Here is a 27,739-nt window from a genome sequence, read left to right on the forward strand (position 1 = left end):
TGTTTAGCTTATTTAATTCCACAATTCACAATTCTGGTTACTTATAATATCCGACGATTGTGTTTAACTCAGTTTAAGTTAGTTTGGCGAATACTTAACTACTTAACCCCTCCATTACGAACAACAAGCTAAATTAGTTTATCTTCATTCACTTCCATAAAGGATATATATATAGAGAGAGAGAGAGGGAGAGAGGCCTATATATATATATATATATATATAGTGCCCTCCAAAGTATTGGAGCAGTAAAGTCAAAATTGCTCTGTTGGCTGTGGAGTCAAGATATTTACAAATATGATTAAAAGATGAATATGAGACAAAACTACAGAATGTCACATTTTATTATTGGGTGATTCAACACATAGATGTTTTACCAGCTAAGAAGATCAGCACTTTTAAAGTTTCATCCCTCTATCTGATGTGAGCATAAGTATTGGAACAGTTGCCTCTCAGGTCTTTCTAAGTGATCAGCTGTGTCCTGTTGCATTAATTATTCAGATATTTAAAGCAGGGAATGTGTCGTATCAGTTATATCCATTACTTCTGCATTCTGAATCTTGCATTCGATGATGACACACACAAACCAGGATGAAGATGAGGGAGCTGACTTTGAGAGAAAAGCAAGCAATCTGGATGCTAAAAGAAAAGAGGAAGTCAATTAGAGCTCTAGCAAAAACAAAGGGCATGGAGAAATCAAGAGTTTGGAAACCACCAGTGACACCAGAAACCAACAACTACCTGATCGGCTGAGAAAACAACAGTAGTTGATGACAGACAAATAAAAAAAAGCTATGAAAATGAACCATAAAAGACGTGTCTGTAAAATCACCAACAACTTCCAGAAAGCTTTGGCATTGGCTTTTGACATTGGGGTGAATGTCTTGACTCCACAGCCAACAGAGCAGTTTTGTCTTTACTGTTCCAATACTTGTGGAGGGGACTATATATATATATATATATATATATATATATATATATATAATTTATTTTTATTTTTTTATGCGGATTCCTGAAAGGTTTTAAAGCAGCTGACAGTTTTAAACTCAGAATGATCAAACAGAATGATAAACAGAACCTAAAAATACTTTTCAAAACGTTGACCCAACTGAAAGTTAATAAATCAGATAAACGGATAAACTTGAGCTCCCTGTTGACACTCTAAATTAGTTTATTTTTCCTCTTTTATTTCATTCATTCATGTTCTTGCCTGGACATATTTAAAACCTGCCACCCCGTTTTCACTGAATCATCCCAAACATCCTGGCTCATGGTTGAACTCTGTCCACTATTACAACTCGAAAAGTTTTAGCTTACGTTTGCTTCACACGTTACATGATCTGCACTGACCTCTGCTGTCTGGAAACTGATAAAACAGCCCTTATCGAAACAAACAGAAGTGTAATTCCTCTGCCACTAGGCTGTGCAATAACCTCAATTTAATGCTCTCATTGAAAACTTAGTCTACAGAAAAACAACAAATATGAGAAACCAACCCAATATAAATGGTCCAACAAACACCCGCTGCAGATTATTAGTTACACTCAACTCTGCAGAGATGGATTCAGAAGATAGAGGTAGAACTCTGTCCCAATGCAATAAAATTGTGCAATAATGTTCAGAAATATGTTTGCTACAGTGATCTTATCTCTGCTTCGTTGTTGTCACAGAAGAAAAAAATACATTACTACAGAGTTTGTTGACAGATCAGAATTCATGTTTTCATGTTAACATTTCACTCATGCTGAGAATCCACTTGCAATGTAAAATGTTGTTAATGTGGCAGATTCGTTTGAACAGTTTAACTTTTGGCAACTTTACAGCCAAGTCAATAGGCCTGTATTGTATTCACCTTAGTTTGCTACAAGGAAGTAGCTATTTTCTATAAACGTGCGAAACGTTCAGTTAATTAGCTGCTATATAACTAGAACAACGACAAAGAACAGTGAACTGTAACACTGTTTGCGCTACAAAATAGTGTGTTTATGATTATGATAACGAATCTAAAGTAATATGGATCAAGCAGAATTGCTGTAGCCTTGTACAGGTAAACTAACGGGAAGAATGACACCGGAAGTCTCGCACATTCGAGTTACCAATATCTTAAGGTGGAAAGATGAATCACTATATTTAATCCCTAGATAGGAAAAAGAGAGATAGAAATGAAACGAGACACAGGAGAGGGAAAAAAAATAAGTTGCTTTCCAACATCAAAACTAAACAAAAGCAGATTTAGACTGAAAGCAGGGAAAATGACTCACTCAAAATAGAGTGATTGTTCAGTTTTGACAGTACAGACGACACTAACCAACAGAAATCTGACCCAAACAGAATCTATCATTTATTCCTATGATCACATGATTTTTATACACCAGAATCTTGTGGAAATGATTAAAGAAGCCCTTGAATGTGAATAAAGATCTGATGGGCACACACATTATCTGGGACTTGAATACACAGATGTAGACACAAGACAAGCAGAACATATATTTACATCTTTACATTCACATATACAGTAGAAAGAGACACATTAAAAGGGTCTAACTTACATTTTCTTAATAAAAAAATAATAATCATAAAACAAGTGCTTTGTTTTGTCATAAAAACCACAAACTGAAACTATAAAAATTGATTTGCTCACAATGAAGGTCTTAAGATAAATTAATATTATGCCACTTATGTGCATATGCTTTTTTCTCGTAGAACGTCTATCCTTGATTGCGAGCTACAAAAGTCACTGATTATGGCAGCCAGTGCTCATCCTTAAGCTCGGGCGACTAAAGGCAATTAGGCAATGACCCCTCTATATACACACATTCACAATGGCTTGCGGATCACTACGGCAGCTTACGGATACACATCACTGCGCTCAAAAACTCCCTGAATGTAAGCTCACGTGTCACGTCCTGTCTGGGAGCATTGGGTCAACCTCCCATAGGGTGGTCCATCGCTGTCCTGTGAGCTCGAGGGTCCTTTATCAAAGGCGATGATAGTGTTCTGGCGGCTGGACGTCGCATGCAAGTTTTATCAGCAAGTCTTGACGGAGGATTTGGACACGTCTGAGGTTTTCATAATGACACTGGCACGTTTTTCGTGGGCCGACAGCTGGCTGGAGGGTCCGGGGCTGTGTGAGGATGAGGGCAAAGGGGTGTTTAAGAGGCTCCAGGTCGTCCCAGTGGTGAAGGAGGCGTGCAAGGGCGAAGGTGTGCTGTCTCGGACAGTGGTTATCTTGAAGTTGGGCTTGTCGGTAGAAATGAAAGAGGACATGCCAGGCAGCGCCATCCTCACCTTCTTGTCTTCATGTCCAAAGAGCGCGGCCTGAATACGCTGCAGGGTGAAACGAAGCCATGTCAGTGATTAGGACACTAGAAGAAATGACCAATTCTAATATTAATAATGTGACAGTTTTCAATCTTTTAGATGCCATGGACTCCCAAATTTAATCATCCTCATGTAAGGGACCCCATCCTAAAATGTAAAATGCAACTATATACTCATAAACACCAAATTTATAGTGTGAAAATATATATTATATAAATATGTATATATTATATATATATATATATATATATATATATATATATATATATATATATATATATATATATATATATATATATATATTATGTGTGTGTGTGTGTGTGTGTTCTATTACACTATTATATTACATTATAATACTGTCCTGATATATATATGAATTGCTTATATATTTATTTTAATCTATTATAATTATATTTATTTAATTTTTTAAATTTTATTAATATATATTTATTATTATATATTCATTTAATTTTTTTAAAGTTTATTATTTAACTTTTATTTATTATAAATCAAATGTTTTTATTTAATCATTTGAATGTATTGAATGTATTATATTTTAATTCATTTTTGTTGATTTTAAACTAGTAGTTTTTATTTATTAATTTACATATTTACTTGAATCGTTTTTACCATTTAGGAATTATTTGTTTATTTAATACTAAAATAATTATGTTTATTTTAATTAATTTAATTTATTTTTAATCTGACTTATAATTATTTTAATTAATTTTTCATTATTTTAAACTAGTTGATATTTATTTTAAAATCAAATGTATTTATTTATTCATTTAAAACATTTCTTTAATAATTATTTTATTATTTATTTGTTTGACGTTTTTTAAAAGGATTTTCTCTAAATTCCCTTCCAGACGCTCTCAGTCTAGGTTAATTCCCTCTCAGTCATTAAATATTTAAATAACAAAAATGTGAAAATAAAATTCACTTTTCCTTTTTAGCCAACATCAGAATATATGCAAATATATCAAAAAGTCTGGTAATCTCCGCTGATGTTAAGTGTCTTCATCAAGAGCACAGAGGTGATAGTTTGCACTTGCAATCTGTAAATTTTCTACCCAGGAACTAGCAGTATATTTTCATGAATTACAACCTGAGGCCATGCCATAAAACACACACACACACTTCCTTGTGTTCAAATTATGATAATCCCAAATTGCATGAGAGCGTTCTCGCCCACATCTCCACGGGCCCCACCACACACAGCTCACCGCCATCAGTTGCATTTCCTCTCTGACACTCAACTTCATGCCTTTGATTGTTCTCTCTAGAAACTGCCGTGCTGCCTGTAAGACGTTTGCTTCATACATCTCAACTGTGTTTAGACTGATAACTGGCACATACAACAGTCTGTCTAACAGCACTTAAAATGAATGATTATTTATAGCTTCTATTGTTTTTACTGACAGAATTATGGCGACAGACTGGCTATCATCGGACTGCAGGATCTGCTGGCTTCCTGGCACCATGTGAGGGCAAATTTATCACAAAAACTGAAGACAAAAAGTGAGGGCGAGATCTTTCAGTAGAGCTACTGAAAGACTCTAACATTTAAAATCAAACATTAAGTTCTTAGATTTAAAGCAAGTACTCGACAATATTATGTATGTCCAAAGAAAAACCTGCTCAGTATATGTAAAAATAAATTAAACAATAATATAAAATAAAATATGCTTATGTGAAATATAGAAAATTCATATAAAATAAAATATGCAGTCATTTTGACATTAAAAATGAATTAAAAACAATGTAAAAACACTCATTGCTCTTGGACAAATTTAGTAAATTTATTATTCTATGACAATATATTGTAAATACTAAATTACGTTGTTTTATTTCTCTTTTATGATTATCATCATAATTTTTTTAATTTAATATATTATTTATTTGATGCTGCGGTTACATTCCTAATAAACTGACGGGGGAAAAGTATGTCTAATTTAATTTAAAGCCCTCAGCCTTTAGAATGGTAAGATCATGATAAACTTTTCAGGGTGTTAATATCCTGCCATGAAGTTTGTTTTTTCGCAGGTGAAGCAAAATTCCCCTCCCTCGAAGCCTAAATGACCTTTTAATCACCCGTCAAAACTGACAGCGGTCTTCTGGGCTACAGTAACTCTATGGGTGAATCAGAGATTCAGTTTTTCTATTTCAATAGTTTTCTAACAAGCCGCAGCACATTTGCCGGAATCCGAGAGACGCGTCACGTCACTGCTTGCTCTTTCTCTTTTTTTCCCCTGTCTTGTTTTGCATCAGAGTTCTGAGGTACAGGAACCGAAAACAGGGGGTTGAGAGCGTCTACCATGTAAGATTTACCCAGATGCATGCTGGAACTTACATGTGTGGATAGATACTGTGCGCTAATAAACGGGAACTAGGAAAAGCCACAATCTTTCAGGCATGAAACAATAAATCACAAGACCTGGTATTTTAAAATCTAATTGAGTTTTGTAGCTTTTAGTCCATGTCTGTTGCTTAAAACTCATCTTTTAGCAGATAAAGCCATTTAGTCTTCCTTTTCCAGAATAAAAACTGACTCATCCAAACTTTTATCCAATTAATTGTGCTCTAGGATGATAATTGCATCATTATTTGAGTAGCAAGTAGCAAAGCATGTTTAAATGAATTATGCTTAAAATGCACCTTTACAATCAATTTTTTGCAAAATTGCCAAAATCGACGTTTTCTTATCCAGTCCTTGGATAAAAAAAATCAATTTCCTTATAAAAGAAAAAATGTTTGTTTATATTCTGTGTGCATCAGTTTGTATAACATGCTACAGTTGATTTATATAATCTGGCACGCTTGTACAAAACTAAATGCAAAGCTCAGGAAATGGCCCCCAAGACTAGTTTACTCAAAAACAGCTGTGACGTCACTAGAGACAATCACAGGCCAGACTAATCGTGCAAAAAGTCAAAGAGAGCGAGTACTTAGACTTGTTAGACTATCAAGGAAATTTGAGTCTGTAATCTTACTACTGCAATGGGCTGTGAAAACATTTGCACAAGCACTGACAGCGTTTGATATATTTGGCCCTCGGAGTGGCAGAGTGAGAAAGCAGCCTGTGAAAACTTGCTCTGCAAAATTCAAAAGCACAAAAAAAAAAAGACTTCACAGGCTCTGGATCAGTGCTCTTCTAGAAACGTACTCTGTGCATGCATGCAAAAGCACATTTTTGGCACTGCAAGCATGTTAACCTGCATATGTACTTGTGCTCTGTACTTGTACTCTGCACAGTGACAATAAAGTTGAATCTAATCTAATCTAATCTAATCTAATCTAATCTAATCTAAAAATATTTTTGTTATGCCAGCAAAAAATCTCTGTACAAAAGAGCTTTGTTTAAATGTCTGAGCCACTAAACTGAATGTTGCTGTTCAGGCAGCTGCTATAAACATGTAAACAGTAACTCGCTCAGCAAGATTCTCCTCAAACTGTTGCATTTGCTGTAGTTGACCAGAAAGTCAGCACAGGTGCAAGCAGTTTATATGATAGTGCCTCTTGTGGCTGAGAATGCAACAGCACTAATTTTAAAGGAACAGTTCACCCATATGAAAAATTTACTCGCCCTCAGGCCTTCCGAGATGTAGATGAGTTTGTTTCTTCATCAGAACAGATTTGAAGAAACGTAGCATTACATCACTTGCTCACCAACAGATCCTCTGCAGTGAATGGGTGCCGTCAGAATGCGAGTCCAAACAGCTGATAAAAACATCACAATATTGCACAAGTAATCTACACGATGAGTCTATTAAGTGAAAGTGAAAAGCTGCTTGTTTGTAAGAAATAAATCCATTATTAAGACGTTTAACTTTAAACCACTGGTTCAAAAATATAATCAAAATATAAGTCCATAATCCATAATAACACTTCCTCCAGCGAAAAAGTCCATCTCTTGTTGTTCTGTCACATCAAAATCCACTGACATATTTGTTTAGAGCGGTTTTGGACTGTTTCACTTGTAAAAGGTGCTTGATCTGTGTATATTTCGCTCCTGATTCAGAGAAGACAACTTTTTCACTTGAGAAAGCAATATTATGAATAGAGGACACAAGATGTTAATTGATGGACTGGAGTGGTGTGGTTTACTCGTGGATTAATGTGATGTTTTATCAGCCGTTTGGACTCTCATTCTGACGGCACCCATTCACTGCAAAGTATCCATAGATGAGCAAATTATGTAATGCTACATTTCTCCAAATCTGTTCTGATGAAGAAACAAACTCATTTTGGATTGCCATGAATTTTCAATTTCCAAGTGAACTATTGTGAAATCAAATAAAAATTGTCTTTGAATAATGTCATAGAGCATATTCTGGCCTTTAGCGTCTGTACGAGAAGCACAATTTATTTCCTCACACCCCTAAAGTCGTTGCAATAAACAGACATACACAAAAGGATTCTGGGTATTGCTTGGACGCACCCATTAAAAGCACTCTTCTTCTGGTTATTCCTTTTGCACACAATCACTCAGCAACTGTAGTCTGCAATAATTTCACATGTGAACACAATAACAATCTGTGTTTAAACTTGTCCAGTTTCACAAAAGGAAATAATTTGAATGGATTTTGCACTTACCTCTTTGGAGTCTTCCTCACTGGCGCTGTCTGTATCGCTCTCTGCTGGAAGATAGAGAGAAAGCAAAGTAGTCAGACTGATTCATCAGGGATTTCCTGATAGACAGGTTACCGTGTATGGCTGGATGACACGATGCAAAGGATCATCAGATATAAAATGTTCAACCGATAGCCTGCCTGTACATCTATATTTAACCCTTACAGGTTTAGAAGTTTCAACTGATTACACCAATTAATGACTGAAAGATATCCTCAGGGCCAGTCATTTCTAACGTTTTAGATGAGGAAATACAGTTTAAATTGCTGTTAAGACCATGTAAATCAGAAATATCAGGAGAAAAAAAGATTGTTAGCTTTGGCAGTGTGGCATTGTGTTTGTGTTTACTATGAATAACTCAACACTTGAACAAGACATTTCATGCCGTAAACCACATGCTTTCAGCCCCAGGGACTTCTGAGAAAAAAAAAGGATTGTTGATTGGAAAACACGGAACAACAGGACATGAGTCAACATTCCCATCCGTGGACAAACGCACTGACAAGTGGTACTGTACGGTAAATTTCACGCCACTAAAAACAAGTTTCATAAGCCAAGCCCCACAATTTCAACAATGCCAAGAGTTCATCTCAATACTCCACACACAGTCAATGAGCAGACAGAAGAGTAGCTACTATAAAATGCAGACAACACCGCAGATAAAGGATATATTTGAGTATTTCTCGTCTACTCTAGGGAGTCATTTGCATTCCTTAGTCGTAACTAGCTCCCAGAGGCAACTGAATAAAACAGCAACACTTATAGATGGAAATGCAGAAACGTTCTAGCTGTAATCTTGGATCTAGTAGTGTTCGTGATTTTAGCAGCGAGCTGCATGGCTTCTTATAGGAAGCAGTGTTTCAGAGCGGGCCTCTGCCATTGTCAACAACAATTAATTAGTGGTGTTTGCGAAGATAAGAATTATTACTAGGGTGAATTCTGGTCAATTGGGACACTTTGGCCATTGAGATGACTGAGAAAAAAAAAGAAAATCACTCTGTTACTTATTTTTACAGTTTGTAACATAATAAGGATTTGAATAAACTTCTAACCCAGAGTTTTACACTTCAGCATGCAACTCGCTACTAACCACCAATGAATGATTCATGCAATTAGACTTTTGCTTAGAAGCCAATAAAATGAAAAATTCTCATAGTCTTAGAATAGAAAATGATATTATAGAATCCTGCTAGAATACCTAGCAACTTCACTTAAAAAAACATTACATCAAATTTACTCAGACTTACTTGCTTAACCCAGATTCCACTCCAAGATAGTATTAGAACAAGCTCATTCTCCAAAACAAAAGTGACAAAAGGCTATCAATGGGAACAGAATGGGAAAGGGTGCAGGACCAATTCAGACAATGGGTTGTTTGAACATACAAACCATAACTGTTACAACAGGAACAACTTCATTTACATTAGGCGTGGTAACCTGTAATATGATAAAAGTTTGAGTTTAGGATCTTCAGGGATTCTTCTGAATCCGTTGTATCAAGCTATGTACTATCACTGCTAGATCTTCAACATTTTATCTTACAAGCCTCATAATATTCTGGACAGTGTTGTTATTGTTATTAAAAATTGCTTTTTGGTCATTGAAATAAAGTTGACAAAATAAAATACAAAGATTAAATATTAGAAAAAAAATGGAATATGTAAATTTTAATAAATTGTGACCATGTTGTAATTATCTGTTCCTGTTTTTTAATAAATTGTGGCTACTAATAACTACCCAGCAACCAATTGAACACTCTAGCAACCACATAGCAATATGTTAACAACTCACTTAGAACACTTTAGAAGCCACACTGTAGTGCACTAAATACAGTACCACAAGGAACACCTTGGCAACTCCATAGCAACACCTTAGCATTGCAGCTGCAGTTTTGCATGGGTAAATACCACTCATAAAATATCAAATCTTGCTATCAAATAACTCCATTATAGCGATATAAGTGGATAACTGTGTCAGGCCTATATAACAAACTGAAGGCACACTTTAACTTTATGAAGATGAGCACATGCAAGTGAGAGAGTGAACTGTGTTCGCACCTCACTGTTATATATTAACTCCATCTGGCCAGAGCGGAGTTATAGTACAGAGATACAGCCGATGTGACACAGACAGTCTGTCCTTGAGGCTCAAATCTAATGGACAACCAACACACGCAGCCTACACAGATCTCAATGATCTCAATCACTCTTAGGAGTGATGTTTTCAATCGTATTTTAAACTAACTATTTTTTCCAAATAAGAACAACAGATACACTGCAAAAAATGAATTTCTTACTTAGTATTTTTGTTGTTTTCCAGTACAAACATCTAAACATTCCTAAATCAGGGTACTGACTGAAGTAATGACTGAAGATATTAAGTCCCGTTTTCCAAAAACAAACAAACAAACAAAAAAACATTAAAATGAAGGTAAAGAAAGGGTAAAGGTAAAAACTTATTTTTAACGGAAAACAAGATTCCTTTTCTACGGCAGCCCATTTATTTCCGCCACTTAATAAAAAATAAAAAAGCTACTTGCGACTTTTTATCTCACACTTCTGACTTTTTTCCCTCATAATTGCGAGTTTACATCTTTTTTTCTCAAAACTGTGAGATATAAACTTGCAATTGCGAGTAATAAAGTCAAAACTGCAAGATATAAAGTCGCAATTGCCAGAAATAACATCACAATTGAGAGAAAAAATAATTGCAAGTTTGTATCACGCAATTCTTAGAATTTTGTATTCAGTGGCGGAAACTGGCCTCCATATTTTTATGACTCAACTGGCAAGAATTTTTAGATAGCTTTACTGGAAAACAAATATACGAAAATCTTTTTTTGTACTGTAGTACCTTTGTTCACTAAAAAAGATCTACACTGCAATAAACAATCTTCTTAATCGTTGTTTTTGTCTTGTTTTCCAATACAAATACCTAAAATTCTTAAATCAACATGAATTTACTTGAAAAGCACAATAATTAAAGATATTAAGTCCTGTTTACTGAAAAAAAAGATCATAGTTAATGCCTGAATCTGTCAATGTGGAAAGAAAAATAAACTTCACTCAAAGTAAAAACAACAAAATTAATTTTGATAAAACATTTTTAGAAAACAAGACTTAATATCTTAAGACATTTTCCTTTAAATATATCTAGATGTAAGAATTTTAATATATTTGTACTGGAAAACAAGAAAAAAATACAGCAAGTAAGAAAACTTTTTTCCGGGGTATTTTATGTCATGCTCGTTTGTTTGCAGACACAAGATCAAATCTACCACCTGTATCGGTTTCCACTGGCTGCTGAAAAGCAAACAATAGGGTGGTTTGGAGGACTGGACATTTATATGAATCAAAAAGTCAAACTGGACTGGGGCAAATTCAAACCGACAATTTATTAACTAGATGAGTGCAAAACCAGATCTCAAAGCAATGCTGCACTGTGAATACGGTCATGGCTAAAGGATGGTGAGTATGTTTGTCAAGCCAACCTCCATACGAAGAGACGGGGGAGATCTGTAAGGGGTACAGATCGCTGGAGGTCACCGCTTGCTGCTCGTTTTCCGTCACCACCTCGATGGTCTGACACACGTCCGGCAGATCGCTGATGATCAGGTGGTCGTCTGCAGGGCTCCTCCCACCAGCATCTGAGGAAGGAGAACAGGGAAGAGAGAGTGAATATGGAGAACAGTGAAGTGGGAAGTGAACGTGTTTCTTAAGGGGGTGTGAGCCAGATCTGTGTCATTTTTCACTCTGGACGCAAACCCTCCGGTCCACGTAGCTGAACTCTATTCCCCTTGGCTCCGTAATGAAATGATGCAGTGGAAACGAGGTTAAAAACAAATTAACCAGCTGTAAGGCTTTTTGTAAATCAATTACGTTGCAGTTGATTTTGCTTTGCCAATTCCATGTGTATCACAAACCCCACATGGCTAACAAAACAAACACACGCTAAGCTCACCTTTTACCCCGATCGAGTGCGTTTAGTGAGATTGAAGGGGGAAAAGAGAAAAAACAAACACAGTAACGAGGAGATCTGGATAAACAGGTCCACGACAAAATGATAGATGTAGTGTGATCACGTCCCATCCCAAATGTAAAGGAACATGCCTTTTTGTATGTTTTGTATGTCACCTCAAAAAAAATATTATTTTAATTAAATATGTACTTTCCATAAATTACATATGCATATTTATGTTGCAGTAGCACTTGTTGTACTGAATTAAATTCATGTTGATTTTAATTTTAAAACTCATTGTGTCTGGATAGGATGGTTTTCATTAATATAAATAAAACTATTATTACAGTATGGGAATTTAGTGGGGGAAACTGACATGAAGATAACAGCATAATATGTTCTTCTTTTTTCTTTAAGCAAAAATAATTGATTTTCTTTTTATTTCTTTCTTTATTTATCATGGGTTGAAATATGATCCAGAATTTGACCTCCACAATCTCTAATGATGTAACCTTTTACAAAACAGTTCCTTCATTACGTCACTAACTGTTCATTTAACATCGGCCATTCAAACAATTCAAAAGTAGGCAAATCAAAAGGCTCTTTACTTACTCAAACTGACAGCATTATGACTCACTGGGTTTACGTGTAGGTGCTATGAACACAGCTGCTGGCATGAAGAATAAAACCTACTCTATAGGTCAAATTCAGTGTCATATTAGATAACGTCTATAAAGTTTTTGATTTTGGAGATTTGCGAAGGCAGAGAAATGTGAGAGGAAGTCAAACAGCTGTGAAGTGATGCATGTGTCAAACTAGGATAGGAGAGGCACAGGAAAATAAACTCAGGCTGTTGTGATAGAAGCCTGAAGCATTTTGGGTATTTGCAAAAAGTGGCTGAGTAACAGAACAAAAAACTGCTGTGTTTCAAAGACCTTTTCATATTCTCTCAAACAACCAGTCATGCGTTTTTGAAGAGATTTCTAAAATAAACTTGAGAGATAACATCTTTTAACAACTTAATGTGTAATAATAATACAATTGAAAAAATACATAAGAATTCATATTTGATCCATACATAAATGTTCAAAAGAATTTAGGGTTATTTTAAGTTTTTCTTTAAACAAAAGCATGACTTGTTCTCTGGTTGAATTTGAAAGGGTAATATATTTATAACAAATACTATATTAATAAAATTCATATTTTTTTTTTAAAGAGAAACTTACAAAAAAAACAAAACATAAAACCTAACACTTACAATAGCTAACAATACCTAGCATAACAAGTTTCTATTAGAATAATTTGATCTATTATAATTATTTTAATAACATTAATAATAATTAATTATTATTACTATTATTAGTAGCATTTATATTTGCGTTTTTATATCAAATATCTTTTTTAATAATTTGTTGCTATTTTTATTATTAAAATAAACTAATAAAAATAATAATAAATGCACCTTTGAAGTCATTCAAAAGTGTTAAGTTTCGGGTTATTTTAAGTTTCTGTTTAAAAAGGCTCAAATTTTTAATACTCCCTTTAATACTCTTACCCCCGGTTTCGCAGACAAGGCTTAAGCCTAGTCCTAGACTAAAATAAACTTGAAATAAACTTGCACTGACTGATCTTAAAATATATCAGTGCCTTTGTTTTGTCTCAAGATGTACCCCAGTAATGTTTTTTTCTAAGCATGTTTATAAAAGTTACTTAAATGTCCTAATTAAACTATGGCCTAATCCTGGCTTAGTCTAAGCCCTGTTTGTGAAACCGGGCCTTAGTTGTGTAAAAAGTTAAGTAAACAGATCTGCTAGATTATGTTAACACCTTGACTGTGTTGCTAATAGATGACTCTGTTTTGGTGAGCAGAGAAACAAAATGTGCCAGAGAGAGAAAGTGCACAGATAAAAACTTATCCATAGAGCAGATAGCGTTTCAGATCGTAACTCCTTTCTTGCTAGATTGTAAAGAACAGGTTCCACCTGTATATACTCATGTGACCCGAGCACAGGTGTGCAGGGCGGAGCAGGAAGTCCACTACCTACCTGTACCAGAGTAATCTGCCTCCTGCTTGATTGTGACTGGGGTTTTACACGACGAAGAGCCATTACTGTTTTCCCAACTTGAAGGCACAGGGCACTGTCGCACTGCCTGCAATTAACACACACACACACACACACACACACACTATTACACATGACACGTTAGAGCATTTCTGACAGCAACAAAATATACACAAGAGTGAAAATCCATACCTTTATCTTTTCTTCTTTTTCAATTCCTCTCTTTTTTCCTTTGAGAAACAAAACACACAAATCTAGATCAGTGCATGCAAATAAATAACCATTAAGAAAGTATCAACACGGCAGATGTCACAAAACCTGTCAAGAACATTTATAGGTCCTATTTCACCCCAAAATCAAAACAAAAAGCAGGAAATTTTATTTGATCTTAAAGTCAAAGAAACAATTTTTAGGGCCATTAAGATATTATAAAGATTATTGTATATACTAGTTTTACTGTAATGTAAACATTTTTATTATCTTAATGATTCTGGATGCTTTACATTTTATTTATTATTATTTGCAATTATTTTAGTTTAATATGACATTATTTTAATAATAATTAAGCATGTTTATTCACACACAAGCGTACACATATGTATATATGAAAAATGTGTTCAAATTTCATGAAAATAATGTGGGGGGGGGAGATATTTCTTCTAGTAACTGTTTAGGTGAAAAATGAAAAATCGATTTTCTTGTAAGCTTTTATGAAATTTGTAACTTTTTAAAAGCGCGTTTCACAATATGCTATTATATAGTAGTTTTATTATAATGTAAACATTTTTATTATCTTAAGGATTCTCTATGCTTTACATTTTCTTTTGTCAGCCTCTGTGAGATTCTGTGAACATAACAGGCAGACTAAGTGGAGTCATGCCATTCTTAGGTGTGATTAAACAAACACGACAGAAATGTCTTTAACTGCACATCATTAAGAATGAAGTGAAGCAGAGCCACTATCCTTCGTTGCCTCCCTGTTCCCTTCTTGAGTCTATTATGGACCTGAGTCCATATTCCAAAGGACACTGCAAAAAATGCTTTTCTTACTTAGATTTTTTTTGTCTTGTCTCCAGCCAAAATATCTAGATATTCTTAAATCAAGAAGGATTTTCTAGACAAGTAAAAATTATTGTCTTGTTTTCAGAAATTTATTTGAAAAAAAATATTGTCTTGTTTTTTCAGAAAAGTCAAATTTTTTTCTACCAATGGGGTAAGCAAAATAATCTTATTTCAAACAGAAAACAAAATTATTTTGCTTGCCCCATTGGCAGATTATTTTGCTTGTTCTAAGCAAAAACTCACTTAATTTTGACTTTTTTTTTCTGAAAACAATTTTTACTTATCTAGAAAATCCTTCTTGATTTAAGAATTTCTATATATTTTGGCTGGAAACAAGACAAAAAATCTAAGTAAGAAAAGCCTTTTTTGCAGTGGAGCCATTGGTAAAATTTACTCTGTAATCAATTCTCATAACCTGGAACCCCTAGCTCAATTAAAAAGAAAATGGGAGGTGGAATTAGATATAGAATTCTCGGAAGACATGTAGTCTGTCTTAAATAATATTTATTACTTATTTATCTTCAATTTGTCTAAAACAGAGTAATTCAATTTAAAATTGTTCACAGACTGCATTGGTCCGAAGTGAAGTTAGCCAAATTCAAACCAAATTTAGACCCTAACTGTGACAGGTGTGAAACTAAATCGCACATGTTTTGGAGACTTCCGGCAGTTGGTATTCAAATTTCTCTCTGATACATTAAAGACATGTATAAAGCCTGAGGCCATCATTTCAATATTTGGTATTATACCACGACCCTTATGTTTTAATCAAAGTAAGAAAAATCTGATCGCTTTTACTATGCTTTTAGCCCAGAGGTTAATACTGCTCAAATGGAAAGTAAAATCCCCTCCAACCCTTAAGCGATGGCTTAAGGACCTACTATGGTCCTTAGAAAATTTTTAAAAGGCCATTATATGGCCTTAGCCAAAAATACCGCACACTATAAGAGGCTGTACCAACATCTTTTATATTACTTGGCAACCTGTTTTATATCAGGTAAAGAAGATGGACCCCTCAGTTATCTTAGAAGAGTAGTCATTTTATTTTTTTCCTATTAGAAAGCTTAAATGTATAATCGTGCAACAGGGGGAATTGTTGTGGGTAAGGATGTTATCTAAAAAATGAAATTGATGTCTAACTCTATTATATGTCTCATGCTTGACAAAATATTCAATGAAAATACTTTGGGGGAAAAAAAAAAAAAAAAAGTGAAGCTGTGTCAGTGCGGATGTATGAGCGACTGACCTCTCTTTGAATGCCTTTCAGATGCTGACAGCATCTTGTACACCCTGAAGGCGTTTGTTCCCTTTTTGATGCTTTTGTCTTTCACCTCCTCTATGTCAGGCAGAGAGTTCATCGCACAGCGGAAGTTTGCCTTCCATGTTTTGGGGTCCGGTTTGTCACCTGGTTGATATTTCCCTAAAAAATGGCAGTCAAAAACCACTTATAATGCAGATACACTTATAATGCAGAATGGCAGTTCACTACCTCTTCAGCTCTTTATATTTGTATTGACATTATTAGTTGTAAACTTTCAATGAAACTATAGAAAACTATAGGAATACCAGGGAGACACTGTGCTGGACTCTTTTGATGTATAACAGAAACAACCACTCAAAACACCCTAGCAACCAACTAGCAAAATCCTAGCAACCACCCAGAACACCCTAGCAGCCAACTATCAAAATTCTAACAACCACTCAAAACACCCAAGCAACCAACTAGCAAAATCCTAGCAACCACCCAAAACACCCTAGCAACCAACTAGCAAAATTCTAACAACCACTCAGAACACCCTAGCAACCAACTAGCAAAATTCTAACAACCACCCAGAACACCCTAGCAACCAAGTAGCAAAATCCTAGCAACCACCCAGAACACCCTAGCAACCAACTAGCAAAATTCTAACAACCACTCAAAACACCCTAGCAACCAACTAGCAAAATCCTAGCAATCACCCAAAACACCATAGCAACCAACTAGCAAAATTCTAACAACCACCCAGAAGACCCTAGCAACCAACTAGCAAATGCCTAGCAACCACAGTGAACCCTAGCAACCAAAGAGCAAAACCTTAACAACCACACAGGACACCCTAGCAAACAACAAGTAACCACCTTCGCAACCACCCAATCCAGAATACCCAAGCAACCAACAAACAAAACCCTAGCGACAACCCAGAACACCCTAGAAACCAACAAGTAAACCCTAGCAACCCACAAGTAACCACCCTAGCAACCAACCAACCTAGAACACCCAAGTAACCCCTAGCGACTACCAAGGACACCCTAAAATAAATCTAGTAGAAACCCTAGCAACCATAAAGCAGCATGCCAACAACTCCTCAGATCATCTTTACATTGCAGCAGTGGATTTTGCACAGGTAATTACCTATTAAATTGTTCAGAAAATGAAACATAGTTTGAATCTAATCTGATCTTTATCTAGTTTGAATAGTCACAATCACATCCCAACATTTCAAGAACGTTCTATTTGTACAGCATGTAGTATGTGCGCATTTAAATGCACATATGACAGTTTGCATGCTGACTGCACCTGTATGGATGGCCCAGTTTCGGAAGAGCGGAGCATCTTTCTCCACGTCCCAGCCGTGTCGCGCAGCATGCATCCATGGAATCTGGAATATTCTCTTCTCCTGCAGGCAAAGAACATGCAAAACATGTCACAAGCCAAGACACACCCAAAATGCACTGCGTTTGTGCACACAGTCACATTTACATGGCATAATACTTCACAAACTATAGCATCTTGCTCACAGCGAGTGTATTTTCAACAAAACAATGCTGCAAAAAGACAAGTTTAAACAACCACAGTCACAGTACCTTGTTGACCCATTTGAGCCCCGGTATTTTACAAGAGTTTATCTGCTCTTCCAACCATGGTCTCATACGCATTCTCTCCACCGGCATGCTGGCCTAGAGAAAGAGAGAGAGAAACAGAGATCTGGAATGTGTCAAAGTTTGACAGCAACTTTTCCTCCTTCAACAGGTTGTACATTCCTATATGACTGTCCAGGAAGCACGATGACAAACTTTAACCCCATTTCTAAAAGCAAACCTCCAGCGAAGACAATCTGAATCACGATTTACTGAAAGTTAATGCAAACACAATGATTATGAGATATGATTCGTATTTGGGCTTTTGTGAGGTCAAGAGTCAGGATCGTGAGTCAGGATGTGAATGACAACACGAATATAGGATGTTGGAGTGTTTCTGTGACAGAGAGAGTTTATCTAAGAAAGAGTGCATGTGGTCCGACCTGTATTATCAATCATGCAACATGACAGACATGAGAAGAAGTTTCTTAATCCATTTTCATTTCACAAAGCTCAAATCACAAGTTACCGATTAACCAATTCAAGCTCATAAAAAGGTTTATAGTTAATCACAATGAAAACTCGCGCTTTAAAATCATCCGTTTGTCGCTCAGACCTTTGAGGTTTTATGGTCCGTTAGGAAATGAGAGCGAACAAAGGCAATCAAAACACAGAACAGCTACATACAAGCACTGCATACTAACATAAGCACAGACAGGCACAATTATAAGCCAAAAAAAAAGTTACAGTTTAAAATACAGGCATAAAACAACACAAAACCATAACCCAATAAGTAGGAATGCATGATATATTGGTCTCATATAGCTGATGTTAGTGAGTTTTTAATTATGTATATAGAATATGTAATATTATTGAATAATATTTAAGTGCGGACATTTGTTTTAGATGTTAGACTGTTTTTACCATCATCTTGTGCCAACATGAATAGCATTAGATTATAGCAAAGAATCAGCACTGTTTCTTGAAGACACTTCTCATCAAAACTATTTATAGCAACTGTTTAACTTTCTACACATCTGTAAGTTAGTATTTCATACTGTACATTATAACACTGTAAAGCCAAGATGCAATGAAGCATCATGACCAAAAAAATTAAATTAATATATAAACTATTAACTTTAGTTGTGAGTTTTATTAACACAAAATCATGTAATAAGAATATGAAGCTATATAATAAAACATAATTTGGATTCAGACACTGGTGCACCAGTTTATGACAGACACTTTCCATTACAGTGCCCATGTTACACCCAGTGCATGTCAAAGTAAGTCAATAACAGCAATAATAATATCCACAGGTCTCAATAACAGACTCTGATATTAAAACACGTTATTCATTAGTTCTCCTCAGGACTTACGGTGGAGTTACATTGCGGTGTCCCAATCATTCTTACAGCACACTAAACCAGTTGACTTCAACCTCCCCAAATAAGTATGATAGTGTTGTCAAGTCAACTCAAAAGTGAAAATAAACATTCCTTGATTCCCATTGGATCCAAACACCCCATGACTTTCGATTTTAGACTCACCCCAGCAACTCAACGTGGCCTACAGCGTAAACATCCACTTATATTCATATGAGCCCCATAAATACATGCGGAAATGCTATTTATTACCTGCGACGCGTGGAAATCAGTCCAGGAATAAAGGCAAAGTGTGTGAAGAGAATTGACAAATTGTAGTTCTCAATAACAAAACGAAAAGTCAAATGGGTTTGATTTCGCTCTTCAGATCGAAAGCAAAACAAGTGAAGGAAACAAGCGCTTGGGTGGAAATCCCCAGTGTGTGTGTGTGTGTGAGTGCGCGTTGTGCGCTTACTTCGTGTTTACAAATCCTACTACGACCAAGGTTTGGCTCATTAATATTAATGACGTGGCGAGACGTTCGCGAGCTGATTGGCTGGCGTAGAGACAACTTCGTAGGTGGGCGTGTATCTATTGGTAAAAGTAGGAGGCAGTCAACGTTAGAACGCAGTGAGGGGGGAGGCTTAGCTAATGAATATTAATTACGCAGCGAGACGCTCGCGCACTGATTGGCTGAGAAGCAGAAATGTGGGTGGCAGTCAACGAACGACTCTTTCTATTGTTGAGAAGCATCAAAGTCCCTAGTCTTTGGTAGTATTAATAATTAATTTTATTTTCCAAATGACAGCCTAATAATCATCACAAGAAAAAAATATATATATAATACTGCTCGTGAAATATTGCGAACAAATAAAATTCAGTGTCTTGTTGATATTTTTTTAACATCATTTGTACCTTATTTTATTATTCTTCCCTCTCACAGCTTTGATTATGTGTATAGTTTATTTCGCAATACTACTAAATATTTTGAAATCCACATTTACCGCACGCTCCAGAGACTTTAACCCGAGCAACGTCTTTGAACCTAATAAATATTAATAAGCTAAATCTTTGCCATAGTAGTTTTTGCGCTGGTTTGCTCATTGGCTGCTGGCTGAAATGCGAAAGTCGATTTCATTTTCACTTCCTCGTTGTTTCGTTATTGCTTCTTAAAGGCGAAGCAGGCAGAAAAGAAACTTAAGCTTTAGAGCTGGTAGTGTGTGGTTAGAAAATTGCTTTTCATTTGTGCTATTTCACATATATTTATATGCAAATGCTGTGTACTGCTGTATGCATCTGCGTAAAATTGCATTGAGCTTTTGTATGTTTTTATTAAGTGCACTACTGATGTGCAACAGTTCTGTCCATGACTGTAGCTGCAATGACATTTCCAGAAAGCTATTGCGCTGAGATCAGAGAAGCAATGCAAGTTGTTAAAAGCATTATAGCTGTGCAATCCTATCCTCGCTGTCTTTCCACACACACACGCACACACACACACACCCACACAGAGAGTCTCATATCTTATCTATGCTGCCAAGCCCTGCAACTCCCAGCGTATGATGCAACACACCGACTCTAACAACACAAACCCCATTTAAATAATACATTGGACTCAGATATTCTTTGCTAGAGTACCATAATTACAAAACAACCCTAAAGCATTTCTAAAATCAATCTTCTTTTCTTAAATCATGCATGTTTTCCCCCTGTATAGCAATGCTTCTTTTTTTAATTAAACATGAAAAGGAAACAGCTTGACGGATGCTTGAGAAACAAGACTGAAACAGAAATAAGGTAAAGTTTCAGGAGCTGTTCTGCTTTCTGTCGCATTTCTCAGGAACACACCTTGTTTTTAAGCACTAAGAACAGAGCACCACCTAGTGCTTAATATTGGTGTGACCTCGTAAGTCTCCCAAACAGGGTTATTATAATTAACTAAAACTAAAAGTTCATTCCTTGGAAAGTAAATAAATAAATAAACGTTAACTGAAATAAAATAAAAAATAAAAACTACTCTTATTTCATCTAGTTGCCAATGCAGCATTTCTACTTTTCATTATTTTAACGATGTAATAAAATAAACAAATCTAAAACGGAAAAAAAATATATATAGACATATTGAAAAGAAAACAACTAAAAATGCCAATAAAGCACAACTAAATTACTAATAAAAAATAGAAAATACAAATAAATAAAAATTGAAAATATTAATAAAAAAAACTATTATAGTATCTTAACGATCCTAAAGTAACTCTTTGAGATTTTAGACACTTATAGTAGTTTTAGACACTTATGAAAAATGCTTTAAATAAAATGTCTGAAAAATAATTCCTTTAGTAGTTTTTATTGCTTCACTTCTTTTAAATAAATCAAATCAATGTTTGGTGCAAATAACCTTATGCTTATTTGGTGAGAAACATTTATTATTATTATCAATATTAATACTGTCGTTGCTTAATATTTTTGTGGAAATCATACATTTTCAGGATTCTTTGAGTAATTTTTTTGTAATCATTATAAATGTCTTTACTGTCACATTTGATCATTTTAACACATCCTTGCTGAATAAGATGATTAATTTCTTTAAAAATAAAAAGTGTGTGCATCTGTGTGTGTGTAGCCTATATATAGAGAGAGAGAGAGAGAGAGAGAGAGGTAGACCTGTATCTTTTTCTGCATTTTGCTAAGCTTTAAGAGTCTCAACGCAAATTACACAAAGCAGACAAGCTTAATAGCAAACTAAAATGTTCATTTATCATAATAGAAATTGTGCTAATGTCTATGTTCAGAGCTTCCTCTTGTCAAACAATCTTTAATGCATTTATTGCTGATAAAAAACCTGAGAACTTCCACACTCACAGATGTCTACACATGTAAAAATGATGAGTGACAGCCTAAATGTGCATAGAAAAATCATAAAAGAGTTGTCTGTGACAAATCCAGCACTTTAACATTTCACACACCAGGATGAAAAAGATACAGATAATTTCAAATACCCAAATCCAGTGTTTCCCTTAAAATTGTCTTTATATGTTTCGGCTGCAGTCTGCAGTGCTTTAAACGGCTACAATTCGTAAAATAATGATTTAAAAGATTGTATTCCTCTGCAACATAATCAGTAAAATACACATGAATTATTTAGGGAAATAGAGATCTTTGGTCAGCATAGACACAATACACGGCATCTGTTTCATGCCATCACACCCTGGAAGACTGGAGCTGGATTTAAATCCCAGCGCCACCTTGTGGTTGACACGTGTCATGATCTGCATGATCTCCAGTTGCTTGCCATATTTTGACAGCATCTCACACAGTGACGAGATGAACCAGGAACCATTAGCAACGTTCCTCCAGGAGTAATAACCTGAGGACAGACAGCAAACAAGATAGTTAGGGCATTTACATCTGGCCATTTTTTTATTTGGTTCTCAAGAACGTTTCTTAGAACAGAACTTTTGTAACCTGGTGCAGTGGAGTAGGCATACAAAAAATCTGCCTCAACAGGAATCCTCTTCACTTCCTGTGCTCCCTCTTCACTTACACTGTCACACTCAATGCATCCAGCATCCAGACTTGAGCCTCGGCAAGCCTGGAGACACACAGGACAAACACACTCCAGCATCTGTGTAAGAGCAACTAAAGCCAAAAAAGGACTCTCCCTCAGGCCATCCAATATGCAGATAACTGCTCACCAATGGATCCTCTGCAGTGAATGGGCACCATCAGAATGAGGGTTCAAAAAGCTGATAAAAACATCACAATAATGCACAAGTAATCCACATGACTCCAATCCTGCAATTAATGTTTTAACAAATTAATTATTAAGATGTTAAACCATCGATTCTGATCAATATATGAGTCCATAGTCCATAATAACACTTCCTCCAGTGAAAAAGTCCATGGCTATCAATTAATGTCTTGTGATGTTTTTATCAGCTGTTTGGACTCTCATTCTGGCGGCACCCATTCACTGCAGAGGATCCATTGGTGAGCAAGTGATGTAATGCTACATTTCTCCAAATCTGTTCATGAAGAAACAAACTCATCTTGGATGGCCTGAGGGTGAATACATTTTTTAGCAAATTTTTGTTTTTGGATGAACTATTTCTTTTAAAACTAGTTTTTTAAAATAATTTTATTAATATGTAATTTTTAAATACCTTTTAATAAATAAGAAACTATATTTTTTGTTTTATTAATTAATATCTTGCCAAGTAGAGTTATTTTGTTAACTAAAACTAAAAAAATAAAAATTATTCAAGTTATTTGAAACATAAAGAATAAACGTCAAGTGAAATAATAAAATTAAAATGATATATTACTAATTTTATTATATTACACCTCATTTAAAAATAAAATTAGACATTTCCCATTTTTTATTAATTTAATTTAACTTAAATTAAATAAATTAATACTAATAAATAAAATAAAAGTAATGATAAAACTATATGACATACATAAAATTATAACAAAAATAATAATAACAAAAGCACACAACAAAAGTATTAAAACTTTAAATAAAAATGAACAAAAACAGAAAGTATATGAAAATCTAATTAAAAATATTAACAAAGACTGTCTATCATCAAGTGCATAAATGGTACTAAAATAATGGCATTTTCAGCAAGAAAAGACTTTTACTCTTCTGTATTATCAATCAGCTCACCTGAATGAAGAACAGCTTGGGTTTCCCCACCAGTGATTTGCAACGGTCTCCTCTGAAGTGCGCAAACAGTTCCTTCAGCTCGACACAGTCATCTGTGCCATATATCATTCCATCTTCTCCGTGACTCAGCAACACACACACAAACATGGCCGATTTACTGTGATCTTCCTTAGACACTGAGGATGGAAAAATGTTATGATAAGTTTATGATTGATCGATTCAATTACTGTAAGCAAACACTATTCAGACTCGGTCAGTGCCTTGCAAAAAATACCTTTAGTTAACAAATCTTTCATCTGTGAGACAGTCTGATCATTGGTAATATTGAATTTGAAGCCCAGCTTTGATAAGGTCTGTATCATATTCTTTGTATCCTCGTCTGTCCCATTACGAACTCCCAATCCTGTTAAAAAAAAACAACAAAATGGATCAATCCAACAAAAAAAAGGGAACATTATAGTTCAACTCGTCAGTGTTAGCTCTTACCTGTTTTTGTATGGAAATTCTTGTTGTTGATGATGACACATTGTCCCAGACTAGGGTAGTCCATGTTGTACTGAAAATCATCTGAATGTGGTTTGGCATCCGTATGATCGACTCCGCGATCTGTGGGACACGAACCCCTGTGCAAACAAAGAGACTTTTATGATGCATTCATAATTAACGTGGAAATGATTTACAGACACTTCAGGAAGTGGTAATTAAAGTGGTAAGTTAGTATATACTTTAACTTCACAATGTGATGATTTTGGTCAGTAATTCCTTTAACAACTGCGGTTTGCTCTATTTTTGACTAATTTTGATAATTCGCCCACAAATGAAAATTAGGTGAAAGTTTATTTCACCCCCAGGCATGAGTTTCTTTATCAGAACAGATTTAAAGAAATTTAGCATTACATTACTTGTTGAACAATGGCTTCACTGCAGAGAAACCATCAGTGAGCAATTCCAAATCTGTTCAGATGAAGAAACAAACTCATCAGTTTTGGGTGAACTATCCCTTTCATATGCCTGTTGCTTGTAATAACATTTCTATAAATGATCAATGTACATTTGAATCACACATACTCTTTGGCATGCAACTGTCTGGCATCCACAGAGTCCGACATGGTCACTAAAGAAGGGACACAAAGAAACAAAATCTACTGATCAACACATTCTCTAGCAATTCCAAGTAATATAACATATGGAAATTATGTAATTGTTTTGAACTATGAATTACGGTAAACATTATTTCCCTTTTCCCTGATTTTGCCGTATTAAAATACACACACACACACCCCAACACACGCTTATGTTACTACAACTATTGATAAAAATGACTTACACAATACTGTAGGATGACTACTGTATTCTTGTTAGGAAATTACCCAGAAATACAATATCTGTTTTCAAAAACACTTCTCCTAAACGTTGTCCTTTGAAACAACAGGTGTAGCAAGTTCATATAAAGCCCCAAAAGATAGGCTAACTAGTTTGCTTCTTTCTTAGTCTAAATGTTTAATATCCATAATGATCACAAACATCTGGATTTACAAAAATCTAACAGCTTGATAACTGAAGGCTGGGCCTCTCACATGTGTCAACTAGAACCGCAGGGGTCGCTGTATACCTAAAACCGTTTTTATATGGCTAAAGAACATATTATTTCACTGTATTATATGCTACTGTCTTCACAAAGAAGTGTCTAGAATGAAATGATTGTCTAGTCATCAACTATATTTTTGTCCTGTTTTATGTTCAAGGCTTTTTTTATGCAGGCCACTAATCACTTTTCATATAGGTCAATATAAACAAGCCTGCACTGACGGCGAGAATTAGAAGGAAGTAAATACATATTTGGGTGGTGTAATATTATACTACAATGTCATTAATTAACATATTAAGATATGATACTATAATCATATTAGGTAATATATTAACTTATGTTATTTAATTTATAAAAATAGCCAATAGACAAGCAATAATTCACCACACTGCATGATGTGGTGACAAATTCAAGCACAGCTTCACCTAATTAATAATTCATTTGTTTAGTTATATCATTTGAATAAGAGAACAACACCAATGAAAATGGTTTTGTTCATTACATCATAGATTGGATTTTTTTTCAGACTAAAAAGCACCACAGAAATGCACAATGAACGATAGAAATGGCAAAACAAAAATTAAATAATCGAAATTTTGAACAATTACGAGTAACATTAGGCAACAAATGTTGATTTGTCAGGGCACTGAGCTGACCCACACTGTAAAAAAAAATCTGTCAAATTCACGGTAAAATACTGGAAGCTGTGGTTGCCAGAATTCTACTGTATAAAATACAGTAGCAACGTTTTAGGTTTTACGGTTTTAACTTAAATTTACAGTTAAATACCTTAATTTCTTTAACAGATATAATCTTAATATACCAACCTATTAAAGTACTGAAATCTGTTTTGTTCTTTTGAAATACACTGATAACCACCAAATGCAGGTGATGATGAGAAAGTCACATGATGAGCCAAAGCCCATCACAAGCAACTTTTAAACAATAGCATTTACAGAAGGTGCAGATGCAGTGTCATTCATACAAGCACTAAACACCATCATGGTGAGACTCCTTAAAATGAAATATGCTATACACATTAATTTAACAACATTAGATGTAACATACAACCCTAATAAACATAACTGATAAGAAAAAACTAAGAAGAAACATAGTTATTGCAAAGAAAAAACGTCAAATTCAAACAGAATTTGAAATGGTACGCAGGGAATTCTGGGAACAACAGTTTACGGTTTTTCCCTGTAAATTTTACAGGAAGTTTCCGTTAACCATGTAACAGGTTTTTACCGTAGCATTTTCACAGTTTTTTACCGTTAAATCACGATCATTTTTTACAGTGCAGGACGCTTCCTCTCCCCACCATCAGACTCTCCATCACTCATGGTATTTAGTGCTGCTTATACCCTTTCAGTTCTGTTTTCTTATCTGGTTTTAGCTAAACAATTTTTAACAACAGGGGATTGTAAATCACACAATTTTAGTAAAAGTCAATGACTGGGAGACTTGAATGTTTCATTGAATATCTGTTATGTGCATTTGAAAAACAGCCACGGGTAAAATTGACCCCGTGGCGGTTCTAGTGTTAAGATTGTAATTCTAGAAAGTAGGCCAGTCTTTCATGCTGGGACAAGCCCATGATGACAGCACATTATGAAAGAAGACTTATTATGAAGAGTTATGGTAACTTGTGAATTTTAGTCTTAGACTATCACAGCCACCTAAATGAGACAAACCCTCATTTTTACCAGAGTTACATTTCCAAAAACAACACAGACTCTAAATGCCACTAAAGAGAATCAATGAAGTCACATCTAAATCCATTTGTCATTAAAACACTCAATCCCATTTAGAACTAATTAATTCGTTTTTTAAAAGCACATTTCTTTCTTACACTAAAAAAATATATTAAGGTGATCCGTAATGTGAATAAGGGAAATAACTTACAGTTGTGCTGTCGGGTGTTTTCCTTCTGAAAGAGAAATAACATACAAGTAAAGTTATTTAACCACTCCCAGTACGAATCCAAAGGAACTTTCTCTTTAGCGGGGAGGACGTACCAAGACCAATTTTAGATTATAAATATTAATTGAGTAATATTCTTAACTTCCTTTCAATAGCGAAATCTTACTCATAACTATTAATTGAGCTCACGTTGCGTTTTTAGATTCTGGTCACGAAGGCTTATGAATATTGAGAACCATACATAAATAGTTACATGAGACTGGCTCCACCCACTATCAACGTGAAGTTTGGCTCTGCGCATGCGCAGTAAACTCAGCAGTATCTA

General features: G+C 35.0%; 2 protein-coding genes across 5 annotated transcripts; both read right to left on the minus strand.

Moving 5' to 3' along the window:
* Positions 1–999: 999 nt before the first annotated feature.
* Positions 1,000–19,684, minus strand: LOC306853364 (interferon regulatory factor 2-like). Of its 2 annotated transcripts, none has more exons than XM_079390702.1 (9): positions 19,250–19,477; positions 17,877–17,969; positions 17,590–17,689; positions 16,279–16,452; positions 14,163–14,200; positions 13,953–14,058; positions 11,441–11,596; positions 7,915–7,958; positions 1,000–3,324 (listed from the first exon to the last, which is right to left on the minus strand). In XM_079390702.1, exons 1-9 carry the CDS (start codon positions 19,277–19,279, stop codon positions 3,025–3,027), a joined length of 1,041 nt encoding a protein of 346 aa, XP_079246828.1. In that variant the 5' UTR covers positions 19,280–19,477; the 3' UTR covers positions 1,000–3,024. The 2 variants fall into 2 exon arrangements, with proteins under 2 accessions (XP_079246828.1, XP_079246829.1); XM_079390703.1 differs by lacking the exon at positions 19,250–19,477 and adding an exon at positions 19,508–19,684 and having other exon boundaries at positions 1,002–3,324.
* Positions 19,685–21,567: 1,883 nt separating this feature from the next.
* Positions 21,568–27,696, minus strand: LOC306852807 (caspase-3-like). 3 transcript variants are annotated; one of them, XM_079389899.1, is made up of 8 exons: positions 27,510–27,696; positions 27,397–27,421; positions 24,972–25,017; positions 24,390–24,526; positions 24,178–24,306; positions 23,904–24,079; positions 22,700–22,826; positions 21,568–22,601 (listed from the first exon to the last, which is right to left on the minus strand). In XM_079389899.1, exons 3-8 carry the CDS (start codon positions 25,010–25,012, stop codon positions 22,372–22,374), a joined length of 840 nt encoding a protein of 279 aa, XP_079246025.1. In that variant the 5' UTR covers positions 25,013–25,017; positions 27,397–27,421; positions 27,510–27,696; the 3' UTR covers positions 21,568–22,371. The 3 variants fall into 3 exon arrangements, with proteins under 3 accessions (XP_079246025.1, XP_079246026.1, XP_079246024.1); XM_079389900.1 differs by having other exon boundaries at positions 27,604–27,641; XM_079389898.1 differs by having other exon boundaries at positions 27,397–27,696.
* Positions 27,697–27,739: the final 43 nt, after the last annotated feature.

This window comes from Barbus barbus, assembly GCF_936440315.1.
Source record: "Barbus barbus genome assembly, chromosome: 33".
Classification (NCBI taxonomy): domain Eukaryota; kingdom Metazoa; phylum Chordata; class Actinopteri; order Cypriniformes; family Cyprinidae; genus Barbus; species Barbus barbus.

What these genes read in the sequence shown, in the direction of transcription:
- LOC306853364 (XM_079390702.1), bottom strand. Translation starts at nt 19,279, where the DNA reads ATGATTGGGACACCGCAATGTAACTCCACC. An exon ending in GGCTCAAATGGGTCAACAAG is followed by an intron (nt 17,690 to 17,876) that starts GTACTGTGACTG and finishes CTTTGCCTGCAG; the next exon opens with GAGAAGAGAATATTCCAGAT. An exon ending in AAACTGGGCCATCCATACAG is followed by an intron (nt 16,453 to 17,589) that starts GTGCAGTCAGCA and finishes GCCATTTTTTAG; the next exon opens with GGAAATATCAACCAGGTGAC.
- LOC306852807 (XM_079389898.1), bottom strand. Translation starts at nt 27,439, where the DNA reads ATGTTATTTCTCTTTCAGAAGGAAAACACCCGACAGCACAACT. An exon ending in GAAAGATTTGTTAACTAAAG is followed by an intron (nt 24,080 to 24,177) that starts GTATTTTTTGCA and finishes TTCCATCCTCAG; the next exon opens with TGTCTAAGGAAGATCACAGT. An exon ending in CCAAGCTGTTCTTCATTCAG is followed by an intron (nt 22,827 to 23,903) that starts GTGAGCTGATTG and finishes GTGTGTCTCCAG; the next exon opens with GCTTGCCGAGGCTCAAGTCT.